This window comes from Somniosus microcephalus, unplaced genomic scaffold (genome assembly GCF_052327205.1).
Source record: "Somniosus microcephalus isolate GS21.2 unplaced genomic scaffold, FLI_Smic_1.0 unresolved_chr1, whole genome shotgun sequence".
In the NCBI taxonomy this organism is placed as follows: domain Eukaryota; kingdom Metazoa; phylum Chordata; class Chondrichthyes; order Squaliformes; family Somniosidae; genus Somniosus; species Somniosus microcephalus.
In genome coordinates, this window is record NW_028225179.1 from 145,410,416 (window position 1) to 145,437,405 (window position 26,990).

The 26,990-nt window shown below is 46.4% G+C and overlaps 2 protein-coding genes across 2 annotated transcripts in view; one reads left to right on the plus strand and one right to left on the minus strand.

The window, feature by feature from the left end:
- LOC147096195 (zinc-binding protein A33-like) overlaps positions 1-12,936 on the minus strand; it is a 75,903-nt gene extending 62,967 nt beyond the window's left edge. Inside the window, exon 1 of the mRNA XM_085975065.1 lies at positions 12,384-12,936. Within this exon, the coding sequence (XP_085831191.1) occupies positions 12,384-12,758 (375 nt within the window). The 5' untranslated portion in view covers positions 12,759-12,936. The remainder of the gene's footprint in view (positions 1-12,383) is intronic.
- Positions 1-26,990, plus strand: part of LOC147096194 (E3 ubiquitin-protein ligase TRIM39-like) — a 546,064-nt gene that overhangs the window by 95,180 nt on the left and 423,894 nt on the right. The window lies entirely within an intron of this gene.

Here is a 26,990-nt window from a genome sequence, read left to right on the forward strand (position 1 = left end):
CGACAACCGCCGACCCCCCCGCGGACCCCGCCAGCCGCCGACCCCCCCGCGGACCCCGCCAGCCCCGACAACCGCCGACCCCCCCGCGGACCCCGCCAGCCCCGACAACCGCCGACCCCGCCAGCCCCGACAACCGCGGACCCCCCCCGCGGCCCCCGCCAGCCGCCGACCCCCCCGCGGACCCCGCCGGCCCCGACAACCGCCGACCCCGCCAGCCCCGACAACCGCCGACCCCCCCGCGGACCCCGCCAGCCCCGACAACCGCCGACCGCCCCCCCGCGTACCCCGCCGGCCCCGACCGACTTACGCTGAGCGTCAGCGTAAGTCGTGCGCACGACCCCCCGCCGACCCCCCCGCGGACCCCCGCCGACCCACCTTCCGAAATCCGAAATTCTCCTTTATCCGAAACTCGGCTGGTCCCGAGGTTTTCGGATAAAGGATAGTCTACCTGTACTATCAACCCAGCATGTTTTCTCACAGAACCACCCCTCGAACAAACAGACCCCGGACAGGATTGTCTATTTTTAATCAAGGAAGATACCTCCATCAGGGAGGATCTATCTGATGCCCCAATGCAGAGTCCTGACACAACCATGTATGTAGATGGAAGTGCGTCAGTCAGTCCCCTTGGGAAAAGACTTTCTGGATATGCAATCATAAATCAGGACGGTAACACTTGAGTCTGCTGCCTTTGAGTTTCCGTATTCCGCCCAACAAGCAGAACTGTTCGCATTAATACGAGCTTGTATCTTAGGGAAGGACTTAAAGGTTAATGTTTATACAGACTCGAGATATGCCTTCGGAGTGGTTCATGATTTCGGACAATTATGGAAAAACAGAGGGTTCCTAATCTCTGCAGGAACACAGATATCCCATCAGAAATTAGTATCTGATTTGCTACAAGCCCTCATGCTACCAAAACAGATCTCCGTGATAAAGTGCTCCGCGCACACAGCAGGACAAACCCCTGTAGATATAGGGAATAGATGCGCAGACCAGGAAGCTAGGGAAGCGTCCCAGGAACGAGTGGTTGTGCCTAGAATGATGAGCCAGACTAAAAGCTCAAATAAAAAATGCCAACCATCCAAGACGTCATTAAGTTACAGGAGGACGCTCCTGACTGTGATAAGGGACTGTGGAAACAGCTCGGTTGTACATATGATTGTGTGTCACCCCTGCCGAGCAAACTTGTATGTCAGATGAGCTAGCATTATGGGTTATTGAATGTATGCACTTTGCAACTCATTGTGGTGCCAGAGCAACTAGTGGCACGTTATTAGCTACATGGTGGCATCCTAGATTACAAGCTCTGGCTCAAGGTATTAGCAGCCGCTGCCTCATTTGTCAGCAGCATAACCCGGGAAAAGGCATACCTTGTGAAATGGGTGAGACGCCGTTACCCACGGGTCCCTTTGAGACCCTCCAGATGGACTACATTGAGTTAGAAAGGTGTCAGTGTTATAAATATGTACTGGTTATTGTTGATGTATTTAGTAAGTGGATTGAGGCCTACCCGACTACGGATAACAAAGCCTCCACTGTTGTAAAAGTTTTAATGAGAGAAATTATTCCCAGGTACGGAATTCCAAACCGATTAAGTTCAGACAACGGCCCTCACTTCGTGGGTCAGGTAACCAAGGAATTCTGCGCTCAAATGGGCATCCAACAGCAGCTACATTGTGCTTACAGGCCACAGGCCGCCGGACTGGTCGAGCGGGCTAATCAGACCTTGAAAAATAAACTTGCCAAATTACAGGCCGAGACGGGAACTACATGGCTCAAATTACTCCCCGTGGCCTTGTTCCAAATACGTACTACCCCGGCTGGTGCAGCAAGGTTAAGCCCTGCTGAAATCATATATGGCAGACCTCTCAAAACCCCGTGGAGCCAGGAAGTCCCAAAGACTGTCCACTTTCACCACATGACGGCAGAAATGACTAACTATATTTTGTCGTTAACCAGGGCATTGAAAAGTCTGCACTCCCGGGTACGCGCTGCCTACATCGACCTCCCCCCTATAGTCAGTCCGTCCAAAATCGAGCCCGGAACGTATGTATTGATCAGGAATTGGACGCGAAAAAGGACTGGAACCTTGTTGGGAAGGACCCTATCAAGTCCTACTCACCACCCCAACTGCTGCCAAAGTAGAGGGAAAGAGTGCTTGGGTCCACCTCCACCACTGTAAAATTGTCAGTAATGCTATGCCTAAAACTTAAAGAATGCTAACCTCCCTTGCTTCCAAGAAATCTCTCCCTAAAACAGACGTGCCGCGCCGACTGACCATGCAGACGCCCCTGTGGATCCTCTCCATCAGTGTCCTGCTCACCCCTGGAATAACTCAACAGCCCAGAAGAAGGACATGCCAGCGGAACCAACCCAAGCGGATACACCATCTATGCCAAGGAGACATGCTTCGGTGCAATGATGATAACCCAGGCGGGTTCGGGAAATGGAACGTGATCAACTTGGACACCTACAGTGGGCTTATTAGACAGCCCCACCGCTCGCTAGTGCTGAGAAACGAACACAGAGGAACATTGCCATGCTATTGGACTGAGTGCAAATTTGATTACGTTTGCCGACGCCAGGCGACCAAGTCTGTTACTGCAGGACCATGCAGTATAACTACAGACACCAAAGGACAGAATCGTTGTCTGAAGTTGCCCTCTATTATGAGCAGCTTTGACTATTTTAGGTTAGAAGGTATCCTCACCAAGAAACGTAAACGAGATCTCCAACACATTTTCCCTAAAGAAACCCCAACGGGCAACCTATTCCTCCAGACTCACGCAGCCCTATACTCACCAGAGTCAATTGTTTGTTATCCGCCCCTGACCTCTGTGGAGGGGATGTTTCCCCAACCCCGGTTATTGTTCCCCCGGACTTTCTTTTAGATGCTCACCTCCCCCCTCCCACAACCAATATAACAATACCCTATACCTTAACCCCGCCCGCCAATTGCCTGAGACTAAGCAGGAACCCTGGTGGTTACGAGAATTGTTGGAATGGGACGGGCTATGGTTGTAGGTCAGTATGGGTTAAACAGAACTACACCTGCTTGGTGACACGCTGCCTCCACCATCAATGTACGATAGGACCTGACACCGGTAGCTGCACATGTGAGCAATCCGTATGTGTTTCAGTAACCGAAGGAGTGCAAGTTTTATGTGGAGAAGGGAATGGAACAACTCTGAAGGTGGGGGGGAAACCTTTATGCTAGTAGAAATAGCTAGTACCCAGCCTGCTGATACCCTTGAGATCCAAGGCCTGGACTATTTCCTTCCCCCGAGCCATTTAAGCACAAGGCGGAAACACATATCCGTGATATATACCAAACCAGGCTACTTTTTCTTGGGCCAAGGAAAAGCCACTAATTTCATGGTAATAGGTACCGCCTCCCAGACTGTAGCCATCGCTACTCTAACCCCTACCACAGTACCTTGCCCCTCCCAATGGACATCCCACCGAAAAATAGTAGCCAGGGCAGCCTCGAAAGAGTTTTGCTCCAAATGGAAAGATCCTGAATCCCTAGGATGACATGGAACCTCTGTAGGATATGGATTTGCTGGCCTGTTCTCTATAGGCTATACTGGAGCCTATTTGGCCGCTAATAACCGGAACTACCTTATCTGTGGTCTCACCATCCTGGGTAATGCTACCATGGGGGCCCTCGACGCAGTCACTAAAGAATTGTCGGAACTCAGGTTATTCACTATGCAGAACAGATATGCCCTAGACTACCTGCTGGCCCGAGAAGGTGGTGTCTGTGCAATAGTAAAAGGTAAATGCCTTATGGGAGTCCGAGACCAGACAGAGAACATCACCCGCTTTATCACTAAGATAAGGGAACAAATGGATAATATGAAGGAAGCAAGTAACTGGGGAAACTGGGGATTTGGAGGATGGTATGACTGGTTGATAAATATGGCTATGTACTCAGTAGCTGCCATCGTTTGTATTTTCGTTGGACTAGCAATCATGAAATGTGTGTTGGGAAGAATGCAGCTAGCTTTGGAGAAAATAGGTGGCCCGAGGATGTTAGTAGTAAGACAGGCCAGTGAATGTGAAATGAAGGAAGTAAAGTACGATGATAATGAAGAATTTGATCGACTAAATAGAATAGACGTAACCGAATAACGGTTGGTTATCATAGAATGATAAAAGGAGGGAATGAGAATATCATTTCAAGAAAAAGAAACCAGAAACTGTAAAAGCAGCAGAGAAGTAAAAAGGGCTAACCTGATACCTGATCTTTGTTAACGAGGCTGGCGCCCATGGTGTTACCCCTTGCTGATAGAAACAATGTAGGGCGGCGGGCAGAAACTATACAGACATTAGGTGATTGCAAACGCATTACCATAATGTTTAGGTGATCATGAACACATTACCAGGATGTTTACTTAGCTGTAACCCATTCAATAAAATGTGACTTGTATATTTCGAACTGCCAGACCAGGAAATCCAATTAAATGTATACGTGCACAGCTCAGGATTGGTGCAGAATGTACGAGGTGTTAATGCTTTCTCAAAAGCAGGGATAAAAATGTAGCACGCTGTATGAGAAATTGCTTACTCTGTTGGATTCGTCAGACTCTTGCAGGAGTCGGTGCCGATATATCAGAGTAAGACTCCGCGGAAAATAAATCGTTTAAACTCTCCAGGTGTATTCGACTCAGTGATTGCTGAACCAGACTGAGGGTAAAAGAATCCGTTCTATCACACAAGGGCCTATTTAGGTATCGTCGACTTCCTTTCAGAATTACATCAGCTCCAGCGCTTTTCCAACGTGCTATGGACCAGATCCTTAGTGGATTGCCTGGAGTCCAGTGCTGCTTAGATGATATCTTAGTTACTGGGTGTGATAACCAAGACCATCTGCGTAACTTGAACGCAACGCTACAGAGACTGAGGGATTATGGACTCAGAGTTCGCAGGGATAAATGCGATTTTTTTCAGGCATCAGTTGAGTACCTCGGTCATGTGATCGATGCCACAGGCCTTCACAAGGCACCGTCCAAGACAATCGTGGATGCCCCAGCACCTGAAAATATCAGCCAGCTGCGTTCTTTTCTAGGGTTACTGAACTATTATGGACGGTTCATACCGAACCTAGCCTCGATGCTGAGGCCGCTGCATTGGTTGCTGTGTAAAGACAAGAAGTGGGAATGGACTAACAAGTGCCAGGAGGCATCATGACAGCAAAGGACACGCTCCTGAAGTCAGAGGCTCTGACGCATTTTAACCCATCATTACCAATACAGTTAGCTTGCGATGCATCATCATATGGTGTGGGAGCGGTCGTTTCTCATAGCATGCCAAACGGAGAGGAGAAGCCGATAGCATTCGCATCTAGGACTTTGAACAGAGCTGAAACTAACTACGCCCAAATAGAACGAGAAGCACTGAGCATCGTTTTTGGCGTTCGCAAGTTTCACCAATATTTGTACGGGAGACAGTTCACCCTACTAACAGATCACCGCCCTCTCACGACCATCTTCGGGCCACATACAGGGATTCCGTCACTTGCTGCGAGCAGAATGCAAAGGTGGGCGCTGCTGTTGTCTGCACACACATTTGACATTAGATATCGCAAGTCTGACCTGCACAGCAACGCCGACGGTCTTTCCAGGTTGCCACTGCCTGTCACCAAGCCTAAGATGCGTAGCATGGACATCTGCTATTTTAGGCAGGTGATGAACACGCCTGTTACTTCGACACAGGTCCGACGAAACACCAGAAAGGACCCAGTGTTGTCTGCAGTGCTGGACATTATCGTCAGGGGCAAGCTTGACAGCAATAACCCAAACCTGAAACCGTATCTCTTAAGGAGAAACGAACTGTCGGTGCAGTCTGGATGTTTGCTGTGGGGGAGGAGAGTGGTTATTCCACCATCACTACGGAAACCAGTGTTACAGGAACTACACGCCGGACACTGTGGAATGGTTCGTATGAAAGAAATAGCGAGGAGCTACTTCTGGTGGCCGGGTATGGATGGACAGATTGAGGACAAAGCTAAAACCTGTTCCTCATGTCAGAGAGTTTGTAATGTGGCCACAGCTTGCACCTCTTCACCCCTGGGACATTCCGGAGGAAGCATGGCACCGCATTCATGTAGACTTTGGGGGTCCATTCGAGGAGAGAATGCTCCTGGTGGCTGTTGACGCGCACAGTAAGTGGCCAGAGGTTGTTATAATGAGGTCCACCACCGCTGAGAAGACCATCGAGAAGTTAGGTGAGGTGTTCAGCCAATTTGGATCTCCGATGCAACTTGTCTCAGACAACGGTCCACAGTGGATGTCACAAGAAATGGCTACATTCCTGCAGGTGAATGGCGTACAACATATCAGGGCTGCACCATACCACCCTGCGACCAATGGTCTAGCTGAGAAGTTTGTTCAGACCATGTAACACTCTCTAAAGGCATCGCAAGGCCAGGGAATGCTTCATCAGTGCCTGAATAGTTTCCTGTTGAGTTACAGGAACACACCACATGCGACCACAAAAGCATCACCTGCCACTCTACTGCTCAAAAGAGAGCTATGAACCAACTTCGACCTGCTGAAGCCACCAAAGGTGAAAGACGTGGTACAGTATCAGCAGGACAAGCAGATAAAGCGACGTGAACAACGCTCCAAAGACAGAGTCTTCAGTCCAGGTGAACATGTGTTGGCACGGAACTACAGTGGTGGACCTAAGTGGGTTCCTGCTACTGTCATTGCACAGACTGGTCCAGTATCCTACACTGTACAGACACCCGAGGACATTGTCTGGAAGAGACACACCGATCAGTTTCTATGAAATGCAGCAACACCCACTGAACCACCAACAGCAGTTTATCTGCCATTGGGCAATGCTGTGGGTCATCTGCCTTCTACACCGAGAGGCTCACCTTAGTCATAGAGTCATAGAGTAATACAGCACGGATAGAGGCCCTTCGGCCCATCGTGTCCATGCCGGCCATCAAGCCCTGTCTAATCTAATCCCATATTCCAGCATTTGGCCCGTAGCCTTGTATGCTATGGCATTTCAAATGCTCATCCAAATGCTTCTTAAATGTTGTGAGGGTTTCTGCCTCCACAACCCTTTCAGGCAGTGAGTTCCAGACTCCAACCACCCTCTGGGTGAAAAAGTTCTTTCTCAAATCCCCTCTAAACCTCCCGCCCTTTACCTTGAATCTATGCCCCCTAGTTATTGACCCCTCTACTAAGGGGAAAAGCTCCTCAGCATCCATCCTATCTATGCCCCTCACAATTTTGTACACCTCAATCATGTCCCCCCTCAGCCTCCTCTGCTCCAAGGAAAACAAACCCAATCTGCCCAGTCTCTCTTCATAGCTGAAGCGCTCCAGCCCTGGTAACATCCTGGTGAACCTCCTCTGCACCCTCTCTAACGCGATCACATCTTTCCTGTAGTGTGGCGACCAGAACTGCACACAGTATTCCAGCTGTGGCCTAACCAGTGTTTTATACAGCTCCATCATAACCTCCTTGCTCTTATATTCTATGCCTCGGCTAATGAAGGCAAGTATCCCATATGCCTTTTTTACCACCTTATCCACCTGTTCCGCCGCCTTCAGGGATCTGTGTACCTGCACACCCAGATCCCTCTGACCCTCCGTCTTGCCTAGGGTCTTTCCCTTCATTGTGTATTCCCTTGCCTTGTTAGACCCCCCAAAGTGCATCACCTCGCACTTTTCCGGGTTAAATTCCATTTGCCACTGTTCCGCCCATCTGACCAACCCATCTATATCGTTCTGCAGACTGAGGCTACCCTCCTCGCTATTTACCACCCTACCAATTTTAGTATCATCCGCGAATTTACTGATCATACCCTTTACATTCATATCCAAGTCATTAATGTAGACCACAAACAGCAAGGGACCCAGCACCGATCCCTGTGGTACCCCACTGGCCACAGGTTTCCAGTCACAAAAACAACCTTCGACCATCACCCTCTGCCTTCTGCCACTAAGCCAGTTTTGTATCCAATGTGCCAAGGCACCCTGGATTCCATGGGCTCTTACCTTCTTGACCAGTCTCCTGTGCGGGACTTTATCGAAGGCCTTACTGAAATCCATGTATACCACATCCACTGCGTTACCCTCATCCACACACCTAGTCACCCCCTCAAAAAATTCAATCAAATTAGTCAGACATGATCTTCCCTTGACAAAGCCATGTTGACTATCCCTGATTAATCCTTGCCTCTCCAAGTGGAGACAAATTTTGTCCCTCAGGATTTTTTCCAGTAATTTTCCTACCACTGATGTTAGGCTCACTGGCCTGTAGTTCCCCGGTTTTTCCCTACTACCCTTCTTGAATAATGGTACTACATTAGCGGTTCTCCAGTCCTCTGGCACATCCCCTGTGGCCAGAGAGGTCCTGAATATATGTGTTAGAGCCCCCGCAATCTCCTCCTTTGCCTCACACAGCAGCCTGGGGTACATTTCATCCGGGCCTGGGGATTTATCCATTTTTAGGCCAGCTAAAACCGCCAATACCTCCTCCCTCTCGATGTTAATATGTTCGAGCATATCACAGTCCCCCCGCCCTATTTCTATGTCTACATCGTCCTTCTCCATAGTGAAAACAGATGCAAAAAATTCATTTAGAACCCCTCCTACATCTTCCGGCTCCACACACAGATTGCCACTTTTGTCCCTAATGGGCCCTATTTTTTCCCTAGTTATCCTTTTACCCTTAATATACTTATAAAACATCTTCGGATTTTCCTTTATTTTGCTCGCCAGTGTTATTTCATGGCCCCTCCTTGATCTCCTAATTTCTTTTTTAAGTATCCCCCTGCACTTTTTGTACTCCTCTAGGGCTTCCTCCGTCTTTAGCCTTTTGTATCTACCAAAAGCCCTCCTTTTTTTCCTAATCCATTCCCGTATATCCCCTGACATCCACGGTTCCCTGTGGTTTTTGGAACCACTCTTGACATTTATGGGAACATGTTGCCCTTGTATGATCTCAATCTCCCTTCTGAAAGCCTCCCATTGCTCCGATGCGGATTTTCCTACAAGTAGCTGATCCCAGTCCATTTTGGCCAGATCCTGCCTTATCCTATTAAAATCGGCCTTCCCCCAATTTAGAACCTTTATTTCCGGCCCATCCCTGTCCTTTTCCATGACCACCTTAAATCTTACCATATTATGGTCACTATCACCAAAGTGCTCACCTACTAGCACTTTTTCCACTTGGCCGGCCACATTCCCTAGAATTAGGTCCAGTACCGCCCCCTCTCTTGTAGGACTTTCTACATGCTGGCTCAAAAAGCTCTCCTGGATGCACTTTAAGAATTCTACACCCTCTGAGCCTTTCACACTTTGACTATCCCAGTTAATATTGGGGAAGTTGAAATCCCCCATTATTATTACCCTATTATTTGCACATTTCTCTGAGATTTGCCTACATATCTGTTCCTCTATTTCCCCCTGACTGTTTGGAGGCCTATAGTACACTCCCAGCAAAGTGCTTGCCTTCTGAGGAAGCAGCCGCTTCAGCCCCCATCTCACCAGCAAGGGAGACCTGTATACAAGCACCTCAGCCGCCTACACCTGTGTTGACATCACCTGTGAGAGACAATGAACTGGAGAGCCAGGTTGACCGCCGGTACCCTACCAGAGAGCGGCGGGCCCCTATACGTTTGAACTTATAGTTCAGAGGCTTACCCTTTATCTGGGGCAGAATAATCCCCATGGGTATAGCCATGGTTGGAGGAAGTCTACCCTCACTCCCAGGTGATTGTGTTTTAAAAATTGTGGTTTTATTGGGACATCTAATGTAAGAGGGGAGATGTTGTGTATTGCGAATGTTGTATTTGAATTGTCCCACATAGCTTACTGTAGTTGTGATGTGCAATGCACTATGGGAAATAGAGTGCATTTTAGTTGAGAAGATTCTCTTGGAAGATGGCTGTTAACTGAACTCTGTCTCCTGCGTATTCTTTTAATTGTTATACTGTACAAGCAAGGTTATTAAACTCTTGAGATTTAACAATATCTCACTATGGCAGTTTGAGAATTTGAATTCAGTTTAAAAAGCTGGTACCAGTAAAAGTGGCCATGAAGTTGTCGGATTGTGGTAAAAATCTAATTGCGGTCCTTACTCAGTCTGGCCTGTATGTGGCTCCAATCCCACACCAATGTGGTTCACTCTTAACTGGCCTTTGAAGTGGCCGAGCCACTCAGTTGTATAAACACTGCTACAAAGAATAAGACTACAGAGGCTCACAAGGTCCACCACCACCTATTCAATTCAATTCAATTCGCTTTATTGGCATGACAAGGTACATCTTATGTTGCCAAAGCATCGAAAAACATTCATGGTTGAACACATAAATACAGATCTATCCATACAGTGTATAAACAGATATATCCCTGAGTGTATAAATATACATTCATATAATTTGTATATACTCTTTTCTAATATTCTCAGGTCAATTAATGCTACCTTGCCAGCAATGCACACACCCTGAGAATTATTTTTAAACTGGGCGGTGCCTGGTATCTGCTCACTAATTATAATCTCGAGTATCTTCACAGAGTTTCTGACCTTTCTTGCTTCTTTCAATAACTTCAATCCATCCAGCATTCCCCTATCATTGGCTCCCTTCAGCACGTCTCCCTCTATGATGAGAATCTGCTGCTGATTGTACTGGTCTCCCGCTACAGTCCCTGAAGGTTCCCTCTCCAGGTCTGATCCTATCCTGGCCTTATCACTTACTGAATATAATTCTATCCACTCAGCCTCAGAAAATCTCTTGCCGTCTCTCCCTGTAAGTTCCTGCACCTCGAAGGTCAGAAATCCTTTTTAAGCTGCTGATTAACAGACACTTTTCATATCTCTTCACCTTTGTATTGTATCCCCCTTTCTCCATTATGAAGACTGCACAATAACCACACCTCATGGGCTCCATCTTATGTAAGAATAAAAATATATGTTTTGTATGTGTGATGGTCTCAAGACCATTAATATAAGATAAAGATAAATTTGTGTATAGATCTCCCCTGGGTAAGGCAACAGCACGAAACTTAACAAAGGAAACCTGCATAACAGGATAACCGCCCACAGAGACAACATCGAAACTCACCATCGAAACTCAAGAGCCACTAAAAGGTGTCAACAATTAACTTAAGCAAGAAATGGCACCAGCCACTGCAGACAGACACATGTTCAAAGGAAAGCCAATCAAGAACGGCCAGAATCTAAAACCCAAACGTGGCGTCTTAAGAATTTAAACTAGAAGACAATGGACTTTAAAAAGATATAAAAACAAGGAACCAAAGGCTCTCTCTCTCGGACCAGGCGATAGAACAAGAAGCTCTCCTTCTACAGACCAGACCAAGAAGCAAGGAAAAAGGCCGCGTGCATTGCCTAGCTCAGGGAAGTACTCGTCTGTGTAAATCGAACCCATTACCTTACGAGTTGTAATCGAGTAGAGTCATAGGATACCAGTAGGCTATTGTTTTGATGTGCATGAGTGTGTGTGTTTAATAAACTTGCATGAGTTTGTGTTTAATAAACTTATTCCAAATTGTTTCAAAAGAATTGGTCTTGCTGTCAATTTAATGCCAGTTGAAATAAAAAGCTTACACTTAGTTATAATTTTCTCAGCTGTTTCCCTTTCTTGTTCTATTTCTCCTGTTGTCCCTTTAGGTTATACTTTTTTAAAGTTTCAAACATTCCCTTTTAATTTTCCTTCTGTCCACTATCCCTATTTTCACCTTTTACTTCTCTGGGGTTTTCTTTGCTGTATCTGGTCTCTGGTGGTGTGCTGTGTCACCTAATTCACACAGGGGTTTTATTTCACCTTACTTCTCCTCCACTCTATCCCTTTCCCCTTAACTTCTCAAGTGCTTTCCTGTTAAATCTGCCTGTGCTGTTCTTTAAGAAAATACCGAGAGTAATTGGTCTGCTTCTGTTTCCTGGTCCCTGTTGTTTTACCCGATCGCTGAAACTTTGCGCTGTTCGGGAGGCTTTGGAGGAAGTTTAACAAGTTCATGTCGACATTAAACGCTTCACATCTAGAATATAAATAGGAGACACGTTCCACAGATCATCACTTGTCACGGAGACAGGATCGGTATCGATCTGATAACATACTGTACAAGAGACTTCACTCTGCATTCCAAGGGCTGATCAATTTACACTGATCTATTAAAATGTTGTTTAGAATAAAGTGAAACTCTCACTTCCTGTCCCTGGTTCCTTCAGCAGCGATACAAATGGCAGTCTGTGTAAGAACTGAGTAATTAAATAAATAAACGCATTATCTAAAGAGCTTTAAGTATTGAGAGACGCTCAAACCCGAATCTGTGAACGCTCCCTGTTCAGCATTCTGTTACCTGTGTCTGTATTTTATTTTACACGGTGTCTCACCTTAAACTCTGCAGTAGCTTCTTCCAGTGGCCGCACCTTGTGGTTTTGATGATTTTTTGAAACCTGACAAACGACACAGATGGGCTGTTTGTCAGTTTTACAAAATAATTTCATCTTCTCCTTGTGGCGGCTGCATTCCTGCTGACTTTTAGCACTTTGATCACTTTTTACAAAAGTCTCCACGATGTTGGCGAGGATGCGATTGGGTCTCAGGGCCCTGGAGGAAGTCTCCTTTCTACAGACGGGACAGCCGGCGGTGAAAGCGCTCTCCCAGTACCGGGTTATACAGGATCGGCAGAAGTTGTGATCACAGTCGAGTAAGACAGGGTCTTTATACAGATCATGGCACACAGCACAGGAAAGTTCACCTTCCATCTCGAAGGGCTGGTCACCTTGCACTGAGCTCCAAGTAAAATGGTGATCAGTGTTGTTATGTTCATTAATAACTAGACATTCTTATTATGAACACAGTTAGCTTCTAGCTAGTTATTTATTCAGTACTGGTTCTCTAGGTACAGTATCTGTAAAGGCTTCCATGTGTGCAGGCTACCATCTTGACTGTTGCCTTCTGGGTAGCCTAGTGCCTCATGGGTAATGTAATCTTAAACATACAGCGATATACAGCTCGACACAGCTCCACTTAGTGTCCACTATAGAATGACATGCTATTGATCGCTACAAGTGTGAAGTGAAATACTTTCAGTTTCACTTCCTGATTCCAGCAGCAATATTGGGGCAGCAATTCCTCCCCAAACGCGTGAGTACGGAATGGGTACTCACGCGTCTGGCCGGAGGAAATGCCGGTTTTCAGCATGCACAGCGCATGCGCTGAAAACCGGCATTTCCTCTCCTCTCACCCGAGAGTTGAAGAGGCTAGCGCGTGCGCTGTAGGGGGCAGCGCGTGCGTCTTGGATTTCCTGTGTTTTGGGGGATTTGCGCATGTCTAAAGGCCTCCGGTCTTTACGCTTGTAAAAAGCACACGTAAGTATTTATTTTTACAGGTAAGTGGTGTTTTAGTGTAATTTAGAATTTTTTTTCCCCACAGGTTTATTATTTTAAACAATCTACAATAAGGTAAGTTTAGTTTTAGACCCTTTTTATTAAAAATTTATTTTTTTCCAAAAAAAAAATGATTGTTTAAATTTTTTTTAAAACTTATTTATACTTAATTTAATGATTGGGATGTTTTTTAAAATTTTATTTAAAGTTTAAGTAGTGTTTTGGGGTGCAGTACTTCTCATGAGTTTGACAGTTCTTACTCTCAAACTTATGAATGAAGTTTCCCCTCCCCTGATTGGCTGAACAGTGCTCACCTGATCCCAGCCGGCACATCGCACTAACTACGCCACTGGGTCAGGTTAGCACAGCGCGCCAACATCAGAACCTGGCCACTGACAGGAAATCCACTGCGGGCCAGGTTTCAGATGTCGGCGCGCAGGGTGAGCGCACATCGGGGGCTTGCACGCGCGGCAAGCCCCCGACACCAAGTTCTGGGCCATTATAAACCACCGCCCAGAAAAGGGCAGGGAAGAGTGATAAATATAGATGGATTGTTGAAAAACCAGGCTGGTTGGTTCACTCATTTTGTTCAGGGAACCTGTCACCCCTTCCCAGTCTGGCCTGAATGTATCTCAGCTCCTGTAAGAATATAGATATGTTTTACATTATTCGAATACAGAACAAAGACAGAACAGCTAATCTAGACAGAATTAATTTAAACTGTGCTGACAGGCTTTTGATCACAGCAAGGGCGAGTGTAAGAGAAGGAAATTACTGCAGTATAAGTAAGGCAAGAGGTTCATTTTACAAGAGCATAACATTAAATATTTGTATAACATAGACTGTGGGGGCTAAATTGGGCCGTGTAGTGCCCGCTTTTTAGTTGCTATGCCTCCACATAAGACTCAAATGGGGTCGGAGATGTGCACACAGTTCCGATGGGAAGTGCGTAGGATGCCATCTTGGTAAAGGGGTTTGTGCGCACGCCAAACGACCGCCGGCAGCACGTAGAGTACCGAGATGACGATGTGAATCAGAGTGCAATGCTGATTTGAAGCCACCTCTGCTATTTTGAAACTCCTCAATCCAGCCAACACCCTGTCTTAGCCTCGCACAGCTGAACAGTGTTAAAAAAAGAAAGAGTTGAATATATATAGTGCCTTTAACAACCACCGGACGTCCTAAAGCGCTTTACAGTCAATTAAGTACTTTTTGATGTGCAGTCACTGTTGTAATGTAGGAAATGTGACAGCCAATTTAAGCACAGCAAGCTCCCACAAACAGCAACGCGATCATGTGTCAGCCAGTGGCTCAGTTGGTAGCACCTTCGCCTCTGAGTCAGAAGGTTGTGGGTTTGAAGTCCCACTCCAGAGACTTGAGCACCAAAATCTAGGCTGACACTCCAGTGCAGTACTGAGGGAGTGCGGCACTGTCGGAGGTGCTGTCTTTTGGATGAGATGTTAAACTGAGGTCCTGTCTGCACTCTCAAGTAGATGTAAATGATCCATGGCACTATTTCGAAGAAGAGCAGGGGAGTTATCCCTGGTGTCCTGGCCAATATTTATCACTCAATCAAATTCATTAAAACATTATCTGGTCATTCTTACATTTGCTGTCTGTGGGAGCTTGCTGTGCACAAATTGGCTGCTGCGTTTCCTACATTACAACAGTGAGTGCACTTTGAAAAAGTACTTCATTGGCTGTAAAGCACATTGGGATGTCCGGTGGTCATGAAAAGCGCTATATAAATGCAAGTCTTTCTTTTCTTTCTGATGTTAAATGGAATGAAGGACCCCCCACCAGTACTATTTAAAGGGATCATCAAGTATTTACAAGGTAGTTGCTGGAATATTTATTCTGGTTGCTGGTGCAATTGTGCGTGTTTTTGGAGGTTTCCTGTGCTTGTTTAATGTTTGAATACTCTAGAGGGAGTGGTGTGGCTGGTCCTGCTGTACTTCTTTAGTTATATAAAATATTGTGGTGAAAGAAGTTGCTTCCAGACATGAGTGGCCTGGTAGGGCTTCCTCTAGGAATTGAACACGACTGAGAATGAAGAGAAGCCACGTAGAGCAGGACAAGCTGCTAGAAGGGGGATGAAGTGGAGGAGGAGGAGGAAGTGGAAAAGGAAGGAAGGCTACAGCGTACACAGATCCTTTCTACATGATCAGATTATTCATGAGCGATACCAGTAACCTCAACGACACCTCCCCATTCACCAACTGTCCCACACTCGTTACCTTTCCTCTATCACTGATGTTATAACCGGGTGGTTAAGGTCCAAATAAGGGATATAAGTGAGACTTCAGGAACTCAAAATTTTGCTTTTAATTTACACAGAACCAGGAGAGAACAGAGCTCTCACAACTACAGACATGCACATCAATTCAACTGCATGAGCAATCTAAGATGGAGGATCCTATGATGTCATTCTACCCATAATGCAATTTTACCTTAAGACTGGTAATTATAATCCCCTTAGCATTTGTCTCCCTCTGGTGGACAACTTAAGCATTACACCCCCCCTCTTAAGTTACAACAATTCTTAACAACATTCTTAAAAGTCCATAAGGAAACTCCTTTAACGATAGTCCGTCCTGAATGAATTTAGCAGGTTGTGATCAATCGCTCTGGTGGCTTGTGAGACCTTGTTGAACGTCTTACAGTCAAGTCCCTGCTTGGTTGTGGTAGAGCCACCTGCTGCTCCTGAGCAGTACTCAGAGTATCTGACTCTGCTACGATGGTTTCCTCTTGATTAAGGGGTCCAGGTGTAACTGTCTCTGTTCGTGGGGCTGGTACCACCAGTGCATTTGGATAACTGGGGACCAACTTGTCCTCCCGCATTTCCTCTGGAACCTCCAGTTCGATCTCCCGTTGTCTGGTCAGTATCTGATCCACATGTCTGCGTACTACCTGACCAGTTCCCAACAACAAAACTCTGTCCTTTGGAGCTGCACGGATAGGTGTACCTGGTAGTGGAAGACGGCTCAAGGCATCTGCGTTCCCATGGTACTTTCCCGCTTTGTAAACGATGACATACTCATATGCCCTCAACGTCACTGCCCATCTCTGGATTCGGGGTGACACCATCTGTGGTACTGCTTTCATCTCATTAAAAAGAGATAGAAGAGGTTTATGATCGGTGCCTATGGTGAATTTCCTGCCATATATGTACTTATGAAACCTCTGTAACCCAAACATTACTGCTAATCCCTCTTTATCCAACTGGGAATAGTTTTTTTCCGCTGGGGTCAGAGTTCGAGACATAAACCCGATCGGTCTTTCAGTTCCATCTTCCATACAGTGTGAAAGAACTGCCCTCACCCCGTAAGGTGGTCACAAGAGAGAATGATGTCTTTCTCTACATTGCAGTGAACCAGCACATCCGAGGACAGCATCAGTTTCTTGGATTGTTCAAATGAAACCCTCTGTTCCTCTTCCCACTGCCACTGTGTCTCCTTGCGCAGTAGTTTGTGAAGAGGTGCTAACACTGTTGACAAGTTTGGCAAAAACCTGTTATAATAGTTTAGCAGTCCCAGGTAAGCTCTTAACTCAGTCACATTTGTAGGATCTGGGGCCTCCTGCAGTGCTTTTACCTTCTCCTTGATCGGATGGAGCCCGGTGGCGTCCACTCTGTGTCCCAGGAACACGGCCTCATTCCCCAGGAAAGTGCACTTACTCCTCTTGAGCCGTAACCCAGCCTTATCCAATCTTTGAAGTACCTCTCTCAGAGTGCTCAGATGCTCCTGGTCGGTTCTTCCCATCACCAGAATATCATCCAGATAGATGGAAACACGTGGAATCCCTTGCAGTACACCCTCGATAGTTCTCTGGAAGATAGCTGGACTAGATGAGACACCAAATGGCAAGCGGTTATAGGTAAACAAACCCTTGTGTGTGTTTATGGTTACATACTTCTTGGATTCCTCATCTAGCGTAATCTGCAAGTATGCATGACTCATATCCAGCTTCGTGAATTTCTTCCCTCCAACCAGGTTTGCAAAAAGATCCTCAGTTTTAGGAATAGGATACTGTTCTAGTTTAGATACCCTATTTACAGTCACTTTATAATCTCCACAGATTCTTACCGAATTGTCTGGTTTTAAAACAGGTACAATTGGAGCTGCCCATTCTGAACATTTTACAGGTTCCAGAATGTTCTCCCTCAAAAGACGATCAAGCTCAGCCTCTACCTTCGGTTTCATGGCATAAGGCACAGGTCGTTGTTTAAAAAATCTTGGCAGTGCCTCCTTGTCGACATAAATCTTAGCTGGGGGGCCATTAAATGTTCCAAGTTCTTCCTTGAACACATTCTCATGTTCAATCAGCACGTCTTGCAAAGACAACTGTTTGCCTCTCTCCATTTGATTTATTGCTCCCCAATCTAATTTAAGTTCTTTTATCCAGCCCCGACCTAACAAATTTGGTCCAGAACCTGATACTACAACTACAGGTAGCTGTTCCACGGTGTCCCTGTGTTTCACAGTTACAATAGCTGTACCCAATGTTGCCACTCGTTCACTGGTATAGGTTTTAAGCTTCATAGAGCAAGACTTTAACTCTGGAACTTTTGCACGGTTCCACAATTTTGAATACTCTTCCCTGTTCATTATGGATACGCCACATCCAGTATCCACCTCAAAGTTGATAGTGTCATTTACTATCAGTTGCAAAGTGATAGGATCCACTTTTGGAATGTCCTCTACCATACTATGCATTATGAACATGTCGTCTTCTTCCTCAGCTTCTCCACTGATGTGATGAGCTCCCTGTTTTTTCACTTCTCTTACTAGGTTTTGCTTTTCTCCCCCTTTAGGTTTGTATACCTCCAGGGTAGCTTTTGCTCTACATGCACGTTTGATATGTCCTTTTTTCCCACACTTGTGGCACTTTTCCTCCAGAAACCTGCATTCCCTTGCCAGATGATCTCCATTGCATCTATAACATGCCTTTAAATGCTCACGTTGTGATGTACGACTCATATTTAACTTGTGCACCAGCGTCTGACCTGCAACTTGCTTTGTAGTAGACCAGTCGCAATCTTGGATTTCTTTTACATCTCAGTTCGCTGTCTCTATTAATTGAGCAAGTTCCAACGCTTTTTCATACGTGAGCCCCGTCTCGGACAATAATCTCCTCTGCATTCGAGCATCCATTATTCCGCAAACCAGCCTATCTCTCAGCATGTCTTTCAAGCTGTTCCCGTAATTGCAATCATGTGCCAGTTTTCTCAACACCGCTACATAATCCAACACAGTTTCTCCCGGTATCCTGTTCCATGAATTAAATTTGAAACGTTGTATAATCTCACTCGGTCTGGGATTGAAATGTTCCTTTAGCAAGTCCACTAATTCAGTAAATGATTTATCTCCAGGCTTTGCAGGACTGCATAAGTTTCTCAGTAAACTATATGTTAGACTTCCCACCGAAGTTAGCAAAATAGCTCTCCGTTTTCCAACATCGACAATATCATTTGCTTCAAAGAAATGCTCCAATAACTCACAGTATTCGATCCAAGTTTGATTTTGAACATCAAAAGCAGAAATCTCTCCTACTCGAGTAGCCATGATTCAGATGCAGTGTTCTTCTATTTTCCCTTCTTCAAGTTGAAACTGTTAATCCTCGTCGCCAAAATGTTATAACCGGGTGGTTAAGGTCCAAATATAAGGGATATAAGTGAGACTTCAGGAACTCAAAACTTTGCTTTTAATTTACACAGAACCAGGAGAGAACAGAGCTCTCACAACTACAGGCATGCACATCAATTCAACTGCACGAGCAATCTAAGATGGAGGATCCTATGATGTCATTTTACCCATAATGCTATTTTACCTTAAAACTGGTAATTTTAATCCCCTTAGCATTTGTCTCCCTCTGGTGGACAACTTAAGCATTACATCTGAGACGACTATAACTGACTATCACATTGTCCTCTTTCTGATAACACAAACGTAAAAACCACCAGAAAATGCACATTCAAATCCAATTTTATACATTCACCTATTAAATAATGCATACAAAATGAAACTAATCCCTCTTGTGCATTCCCTTAGTGCCTGGCTTCAATGTGCCTTGGCCTATCCTAGTGCTCCTACGAGGTGCTTCCTCAGTGTCTGCAGCATGGGTGGTGGAAGGCCTCTGACCTTCAATTGAGGAGAGGGCAGAGGGCCTTGGAGGATGACCTCGAGCAGCTCTGGGCCTAGAGGACCTGGCTTCAGACTGCACCATCTCAGTATGGGCTACATCTGTCTGGGCCAGCTGACTGACAGGCAACAGCAAGGAGTGGCAGGCGTGGGAGCAGGAATGCTGTCATCCTGAGAGAGCACTGCAGGTTCCTGTTCCATGGAGCCACTGCCACTCTCCCGGGGCGACGCCTCAGCAATCCTGCTGATCTGTTGGAAAACAGATTGATGGACCGCTGTGACACCGTGGAAGCCCCATTGAACAGTAGTATCCAGAGCCACAATTGCAGCAGTCTCAGATTCCATTGCAGCACTCAGACCTTTGATGGAAGCTGTGACATCGGCCATCAGACGCTGCATCATGGTGGGTTCCACCTGTGTGCTGATGGATGTGACACCCATTCCATGTTTGACAGGGTGGCTCCAAGTTCTTTGGAAAGCCCTGTGTGAAGTTGGAGCCGGACTCCTCCGTGCTCCTTGACATTGTGCGCAGGCTTTCCAGTGCACCAGGCATTTGGTTGTGTACACCCATCAGCCTTCTTCAGTAGCCTAGGTCACTGAAGTCCTCATCTGAAGAGAGGAGGAGGATTAGGTATGCCTCATCGATGCCCATTCAATGATGGCCAGCACTGTCTCCTCCATGGGGTTAAAACATGCAGGTGCGCTTGTCCTCCTCCAGCTCCTTCCTGCTGCCACCTGTTATGCGCCACCTTATCCTGCAAGAAAGAGGTGTGAGGCTTGTAACAGTGCTAAGTGTGTGAGGGTTTGGTAAAGCAGATGAACTCAGTGTTCGAGTACTTCTTCCCACCGCCCCCTGAGCATATGTCTGGAGGGTCTCCTGCCCCCCTGCGGATACAAGATGTCTCTCCTCTCCACATTTTGCACCAAGGCCTCCAGTCAATTATCAGAAAACCTTGCTGCACACTTTCTTGTGGGTCGAGTCATCTTGACAAAAATGTTCAAAATCAATTTACTTCCTGACACCAATTCCAGCAGTCACAATGCAAGTCCCCGTTAAGGTGCTCCTTAAAATTATAAATACTGCTTTTCTATTGGTGGCCACTTTAGACAACTGGTTATGCAAATTATGTGAACAACCGCTAGCTCACAATTCGGGGTTATCACACCGCCAGAACTTCGGGTCCCCATGGGTGAGTACGCGCTGGGTACTCATGCGTAGGCCCAACGAAGGTGCTGGTTTCGTGCATGCACGGGAAACCAAAACATCTGTTCCCTTAAAGGAAGGGGTTCACAGGTCGAACGCGTGCGCCGGAGAGGCAGTGTGTATTCCTGGAACTTCCAGTTTTTTTTGCAGGTTTCTCCGGGAGGATAAGTCTCCAGGAGCTACGCTTTTAAAAAGCAGGCGCAAGGCCGTGCTTTTAACAAGGTAAGTGGTGAATTAAGTAAAATAAAACATTTTTTCCACAGGTTTATTATTTTTAAATGCTTTAAAGAAAGGTAAGTTTATTTAAAGCCCCGTTAGAAACTGTAATTAATTTTTTCAAAAATTTAAATTATTTAAAAAAAAAATTATTTTATGTAATTTATAGTTATTTAAAAAAAAGTGATTTAAAAAAATTATTTGAAGTTTTAGTGATGTTTTGGGACTGAACTGTATTAATAGATTTGACAGCTCTTCCTGTCAAATCTATGAATACAGATTCCCTGCTACTATTGGCTCTCCATGGCCCAAGTGATCCCAGGGGACACTTCGAACTAACTGCGCCCCTGGGATACGCAAGCACTGCACGCCGGCAGTTGGAGGAGGCCCAGGATCAGAATCCCACGCGGGCCCACAGCACAACGGCCAGCGCGCTAGGTAAGTGCAGGTCGGAGGCTTGCACCCTCGGGAAGCCTCCGACCCGAATTTATGGGCCACAAACTTTATCACTTTTGAGTTAATCAAGGAATCAATAATTTAAGGTGAATGAGAGCTAATAAGGCTTGAATAATGGAGTGTGATTGGGTACCTGGCGTTGTTATGAGAGCGTGAGTGTGCTTGTTAACAACATGTTTATTTCAATTTAGGATTATTCCCCCAGAAGGTAGGAGAAATAAGGAAAACTTTTGAGCTTTATGAAAGTGTTAGGCTTTATAAATTTTAAATTAGACAACAACAACATATTATTAAAGACATGGATGAAGGTACCGAGTGTAATGTAGCAAGTTTTGAAGAGGACAAAAAAAGGGCTAAAAATTGAGTAGCGCCACTTTGGGGCACTAACTTCGCCGGGGCGCTACATTTAGCTCCCCAGAACAATCAGCGCCTCTGCGACGCAAATTGAGTGGTAGCGCTGCAAGAGTGAAGCTGGAAGCGCCCTGCATCCCTCTTGAGATGCTGCGAGGGAATATTGCGGCGCTATGTGCCGCTGCGCCACGTGCTGCGGCACGTCACACCACGGTATTGCAGGCCTTCCTCCCCTTCTTAAAGTGGAGGGGCCTTGCGCAGCGTGACCCGGAGCCCAGCTGGGCCCCCGGGGATCGGGAGTGCCGGCAAAAGAGCCCGGCACCCAAAAGAAGTGCGGGGCTCTTGGAGCGCAGCCGACACTCCACGGCGGGGGTGCGGTTCTGGAGGCCGGGGACGGGAGCACAGGCAGGTGCTGCAAGGCAGCCAGCAACAAAAACGACCGCCCCGCACCTCGCCTTTAAATAGTGCCACCCTGGCCACAGGTAGGCCCCCCTGAGCCCATCGGACATTGCATCCGGCGGTAAGTATGGGGGTGCTCCCGAAGATCGCGGCCGGGGCGCTGTGCACGGCGATGACCGGCTAACCGGCTAACGGTTAGTGCCGCCGCTAAACTCGCGCTGAATTTCACGGGAGGCATTGGCGGCGCCGCGCTCGGGTGCTGGTTGCTTTGCGCCCCGTTAGCGCCGCCTTAGGGCACTAACGGGAGGCACAAAGCAACCCAATTTTCTGCCCAAAGAATCTGCAAAGGGATATAGACAGGCTAAGTGAGTGGGCAAACATTTGGCAGATGGAGTATAATGTGGGAAAGTGTGAGGTTATCCACTTTGGTAGGAAAAATAAAAAAACAAATTATTATTTAAATGGAGAGAGATTACAAAATGCTGCAGTACAGAGAGACCTGGGGGTCCTTGTGCATGAAACCCAAAAAGTTAGCATGCAGGTACAGCAAGTAATCAGGAAGGCAAATGGAATGTTGGCCTTTATTGCAAAGGGAATGGAGTATAAAAGCAGGGAAGTCCTGCTACAACTGTACAGGGCGTTGGTGAGACCATACCTGGAGTACTGCGTAAAGTTTTGGTCTCCTTATTTAAGGAAGGATATACTTGCATTGGAGGCAGTTCAGAGAAGGTTCACGAGGTTGATTCCTGAGATGAAGGGGTTGACTTATGAAGAAAGGTTGAGCAGGTTGGGCCTATATTCATTGGAGTTTAGAAGAATGAGAGGTGATCTTACTGAAACATATAAGATACTGAGGGGGCTCGACAAGGTAGATGCAGAGAAGATGTTTCCCCTCGTGGGGGAATCTAGAGCTAGGGGACATAGTTTCAGAATAAGGGGTCGCCCATTTAAAACTGAGATGAGGAGGAATTTCTTCTCTCAGAGGGTCGTAAATCTGTGGAATTCTCTGCCCCAGAGAGCTGTGGAGGCTGGGTCATTGAATATATTTAAGGTGGAGATAGATTTTTGAACAATAAGGCAGTGAAGGGTTACGGGGAGCGGGCAAGGAAATGGAGCTGAGCCCAAGATCAGATCAGCCATGATCTCATTAAATGGCGGAGCAGGCTCGAGGGGCCAAATGGCCGACTCCTGCTCCTATTTCTTATGTTCTTATGTTCTAACAACAACAACTTATATTTATATAGCGCCTTTAACGTAGTAAAACATCCCAAGGAGCTGCACAGGAGTATTTTAAGACAAAAGATTTGACACCGATCCACACAAAGATAAATTAGGGCAGATGACCAAAAGCTTGGTCAAAGAGGTAGGTTTTAAGGGGTGTCTTAAAGGAGGAAAGAGAGGTAGCGAGGCGGAAAGGTTTAGGCAGGGAATTCCAGAGCTTAGGGCCCAGGCAACAGAAGGCACGGCCACCAAAGGTTGAGCGATTATAATCAGGGCTGCTCAACAGAGCAGAATTAGAGGAGTGTAGATATCTCGGGGGGTTGTGGGGCTGAAGGAGTTTACAGAGATAGGGAGGGGCGAGGCCATGGAGGGATTTGTAAACAAGGATGAAAATTTTGAAATCGAGGCGCTGCTTATCCAGCAGCCAATGTAGGTCAGCGAGCACAGGGGTGATGGGCGAACGGGACTTGGTGCGAGTTAGGACACGGGCAGCAGAGTTTTGGATGACCTCAAGTTTACGTCGGGTGGAATGTGGGAGGCCAGCCAGGAGTGCTTTGGAATAGTCACGTCTACAGATAACAAAGGCATGGATGAGGGTTTCAGTAGCGGATGAGCTGAGGTAAGGGCGGAGATGGGCGATGTTATGGAGGTGGAAGTAGGCGGTCTTTGTTATGCTGCGGATATGTGGTCGGAAGCTCAATTCAGGGTCAAATATGACACCAAGGTTGCGAACAGTGTGGTTCAGCCTCAAACAGATGTTAGGGAGAGGGATGGATTCAGTGGCTGGGGAACAGAGTTTGCGGCGGGGATCAAAAACAATGGCTTCGGTCTTCCCAATATTTAATTGGACATGTGGTATGGATTTATTTTGATGAAAAGATACCACTGCTAAAATACACAAAGGTTTTTTTTAAAGAAGGGTAAAAAGCAGCTTTGGAGAAATACAAAGTTACAGTTTGAATTTTTGTCAAGCACATATTTTTATTGGCCCAGAAATTCGGGTCGGGGGCTTCCCGCTGGTGCAAGCCCCCGACATGCACTTACCTTGCGCGCTGGCTGTTGAGCTGTGGGCCCCCATGGAATTCCGATCCTGGGCCTGCTCCAACTGCAGGCGCGCAGTGCTTGCGTATCCCAGGGGCGCAGTTAGTTCGATGCGTCCCCTGGGATCACGTGGGCCATGGGGAGCCAATCAGAGCAGGGTATGCTTCATTCATAAGTTTGACAGGAAGGGCTGTCAAACTTATAAATACTATAAGCTCCAAAACATCACTAAATCTTCAAATAAATATTAAAAAAATCACATTCTTTAAATAAACTATAAATTACATGAAATAACTATTTTAAACAATAATTTAAATTTTTGAAAAAATAATTTTATTTTCTAACGGGTCTAAAAATAAACATACCTTTTTTTAAAAGTATTTAAAAATAATAAACCTGTGGAAAAAATATTTTAATTTTAATTAATTCACCACATACCTTGTAAAAAGCAGGCCTTGTGACTGCTTTTTAAATGTCTAACTTCTGGAGACTTACCCTCCCGGGAAAACCTGCAAAAAAAACGTAAGTTCGATGCACACGTGCGGCCTCTCCTGCGCACGCGTTCGACTTCTGAACCCCTTCTTTCAGGGGAATGGAAGTGCCGGTTTCCTGCGCATGCGTAGTGCATGCACGAAGCCGGCACTTCCGTTGGGCTTACTGGTGAGAACCCCGTGCGTACTCACCCGTGGAGACCCGAATTTCTGGGCCATTCCAGCAGGTCTAAAACTGCTGTTGTGCTGGCTGACTCCTCCCCCACCCCCAAGGGCTTTTCACAGTGCAGAAGTAATTAACCCCTTACTGCTATTTGCCAGATTGCAATCCTGAATGTAAAGACATGCTGGATTTATTTATTGAAAGCATCATCTTGAAGCGATACCCGCACGCTCACTGCTGCGAAAGTTCTTGTGGAACAAGTTGTTTGAGTTGGGGAATTGGAGATTATCGATCATGATAATGGTGGATGATTTGTGGGCCACGTCATTAAACAATGTGCACTATGTTAGGGATCGAGCAGAAATTCCACATCCCAGACCACCCGCTTGTGTCAGGCTTGGTGGAAAGAACAAACACAATGGTTAAAACTATGTTGGAGAAAGATGCCAGTGAGACTTGGATCTTAAAAGTATACCTGATAGGTGATAGTAATTAAAGGAACTGTGTCTAAAGTACTGAAGTAACACCTTTTGACTTTTGAAGACATGACAGGTCATGAAAGAGCTTCTCCTGGAACACAGAACGCTTTATTTAAATCATTGCTGGGATGTGGGTTTTGCTGCCAATGGCAGTATTTATTGCCCACCCTTATTTACCCTTGAGAAGGTGGTGGTGCGCTATCTTCTTGAACCGCTGCAGTCTATGTGGTGAAGGTACTCCCACAGGGCAGTTAGGGAGGAAGTTCCAGGATATTGACCAAACGACAATGAAGGAACGGCGATATATTTCCAAGCCAGGATGATGTGTGACTTGGAGGGGAACTTGCAGGTGCTGGTGTTCCCATGTGTCTGCTGCCCTTGTCCTTCAAGGTGGTAGGGGTTGCAGGTTTGGGAGGTGCTGTCGAAGAAGCCTTGGCGAGTTGATGCAGTGCATCTTGTAGATACTACACACCGCAGCCCCGTTGGGCCGGTGGTGAAGGGAGTGAATGATTAAGGTGGTGGATGGGGTGCCGATTAAGTGGGTTGCTTTGGTGTCGAGCTTCTTGAGTGTTGTTGGAGTGGCACTCATCCAAGCAAGTGGAGAGTATTCCATCACTCTCCTGACTTGTGCCTTGTAGATGGTGGAAAGGCTTTGGGGAGTCAGGAGGTGAGACACTCGCCGCAGAATTCCCAGCCTCTGACAAGCTCCTGCAGCCACAATATCTATTTGGCTGGTCCAGTTAAATTTCTGGTCAATGATGACTCCCCAGGATGTTGATGGTGGAGGATTCAGCAATGGTAATGCCATTGAATGACAAGAGGAGGTGGTTAAACTCTCCTTTGTTGGAGATGGTCACTGCCTGGCACTTGTGTGGCACAAATGCTGCTTGCCATTTATCAGCCTAAGCCTGCATGTTATCTCGGTCTTGCTGCATGTGGGCACAAACTGCTTCATGCTCTGAGGAATTGTGAATGGAATTGAACATTGTGCAATCATCAGCGAACATCCCCATTTCTGACCTTATGATGACGATAAGGTCATTGATGCAACAGCTGAAGTTGGTTGAGCCTCGGACACTGCCCTGAGGAACTCCTGCAGCAATGTCCTGGGGCTGAGGTGATTGGCCTCCAACAATCACAACCATCTTCCTTTGTGCTAGGTATGGCTCCAGCCACTGAAGAGTTTTCCCCCTGATCACCATTGTAGGGTTCTCAAAATTCCCACATTCCCCAAAAGTTATAGATAAAGGGATCCTGTATGGACAAGTTATTAAAAAGGGTACCCAAAATGGCTTCTGAAGCCTCATGACCAAAACGTACAGGATTTTAAAAGCAAGGCCCTGCAAAAGGCAGGCACTTTCAAAACCTGAAATGAAACCTAACATGCATGGATCTGTGAAAGACACTGTAAAGCCAGACAGCTAGGTAAACACAGAATATGCATTCT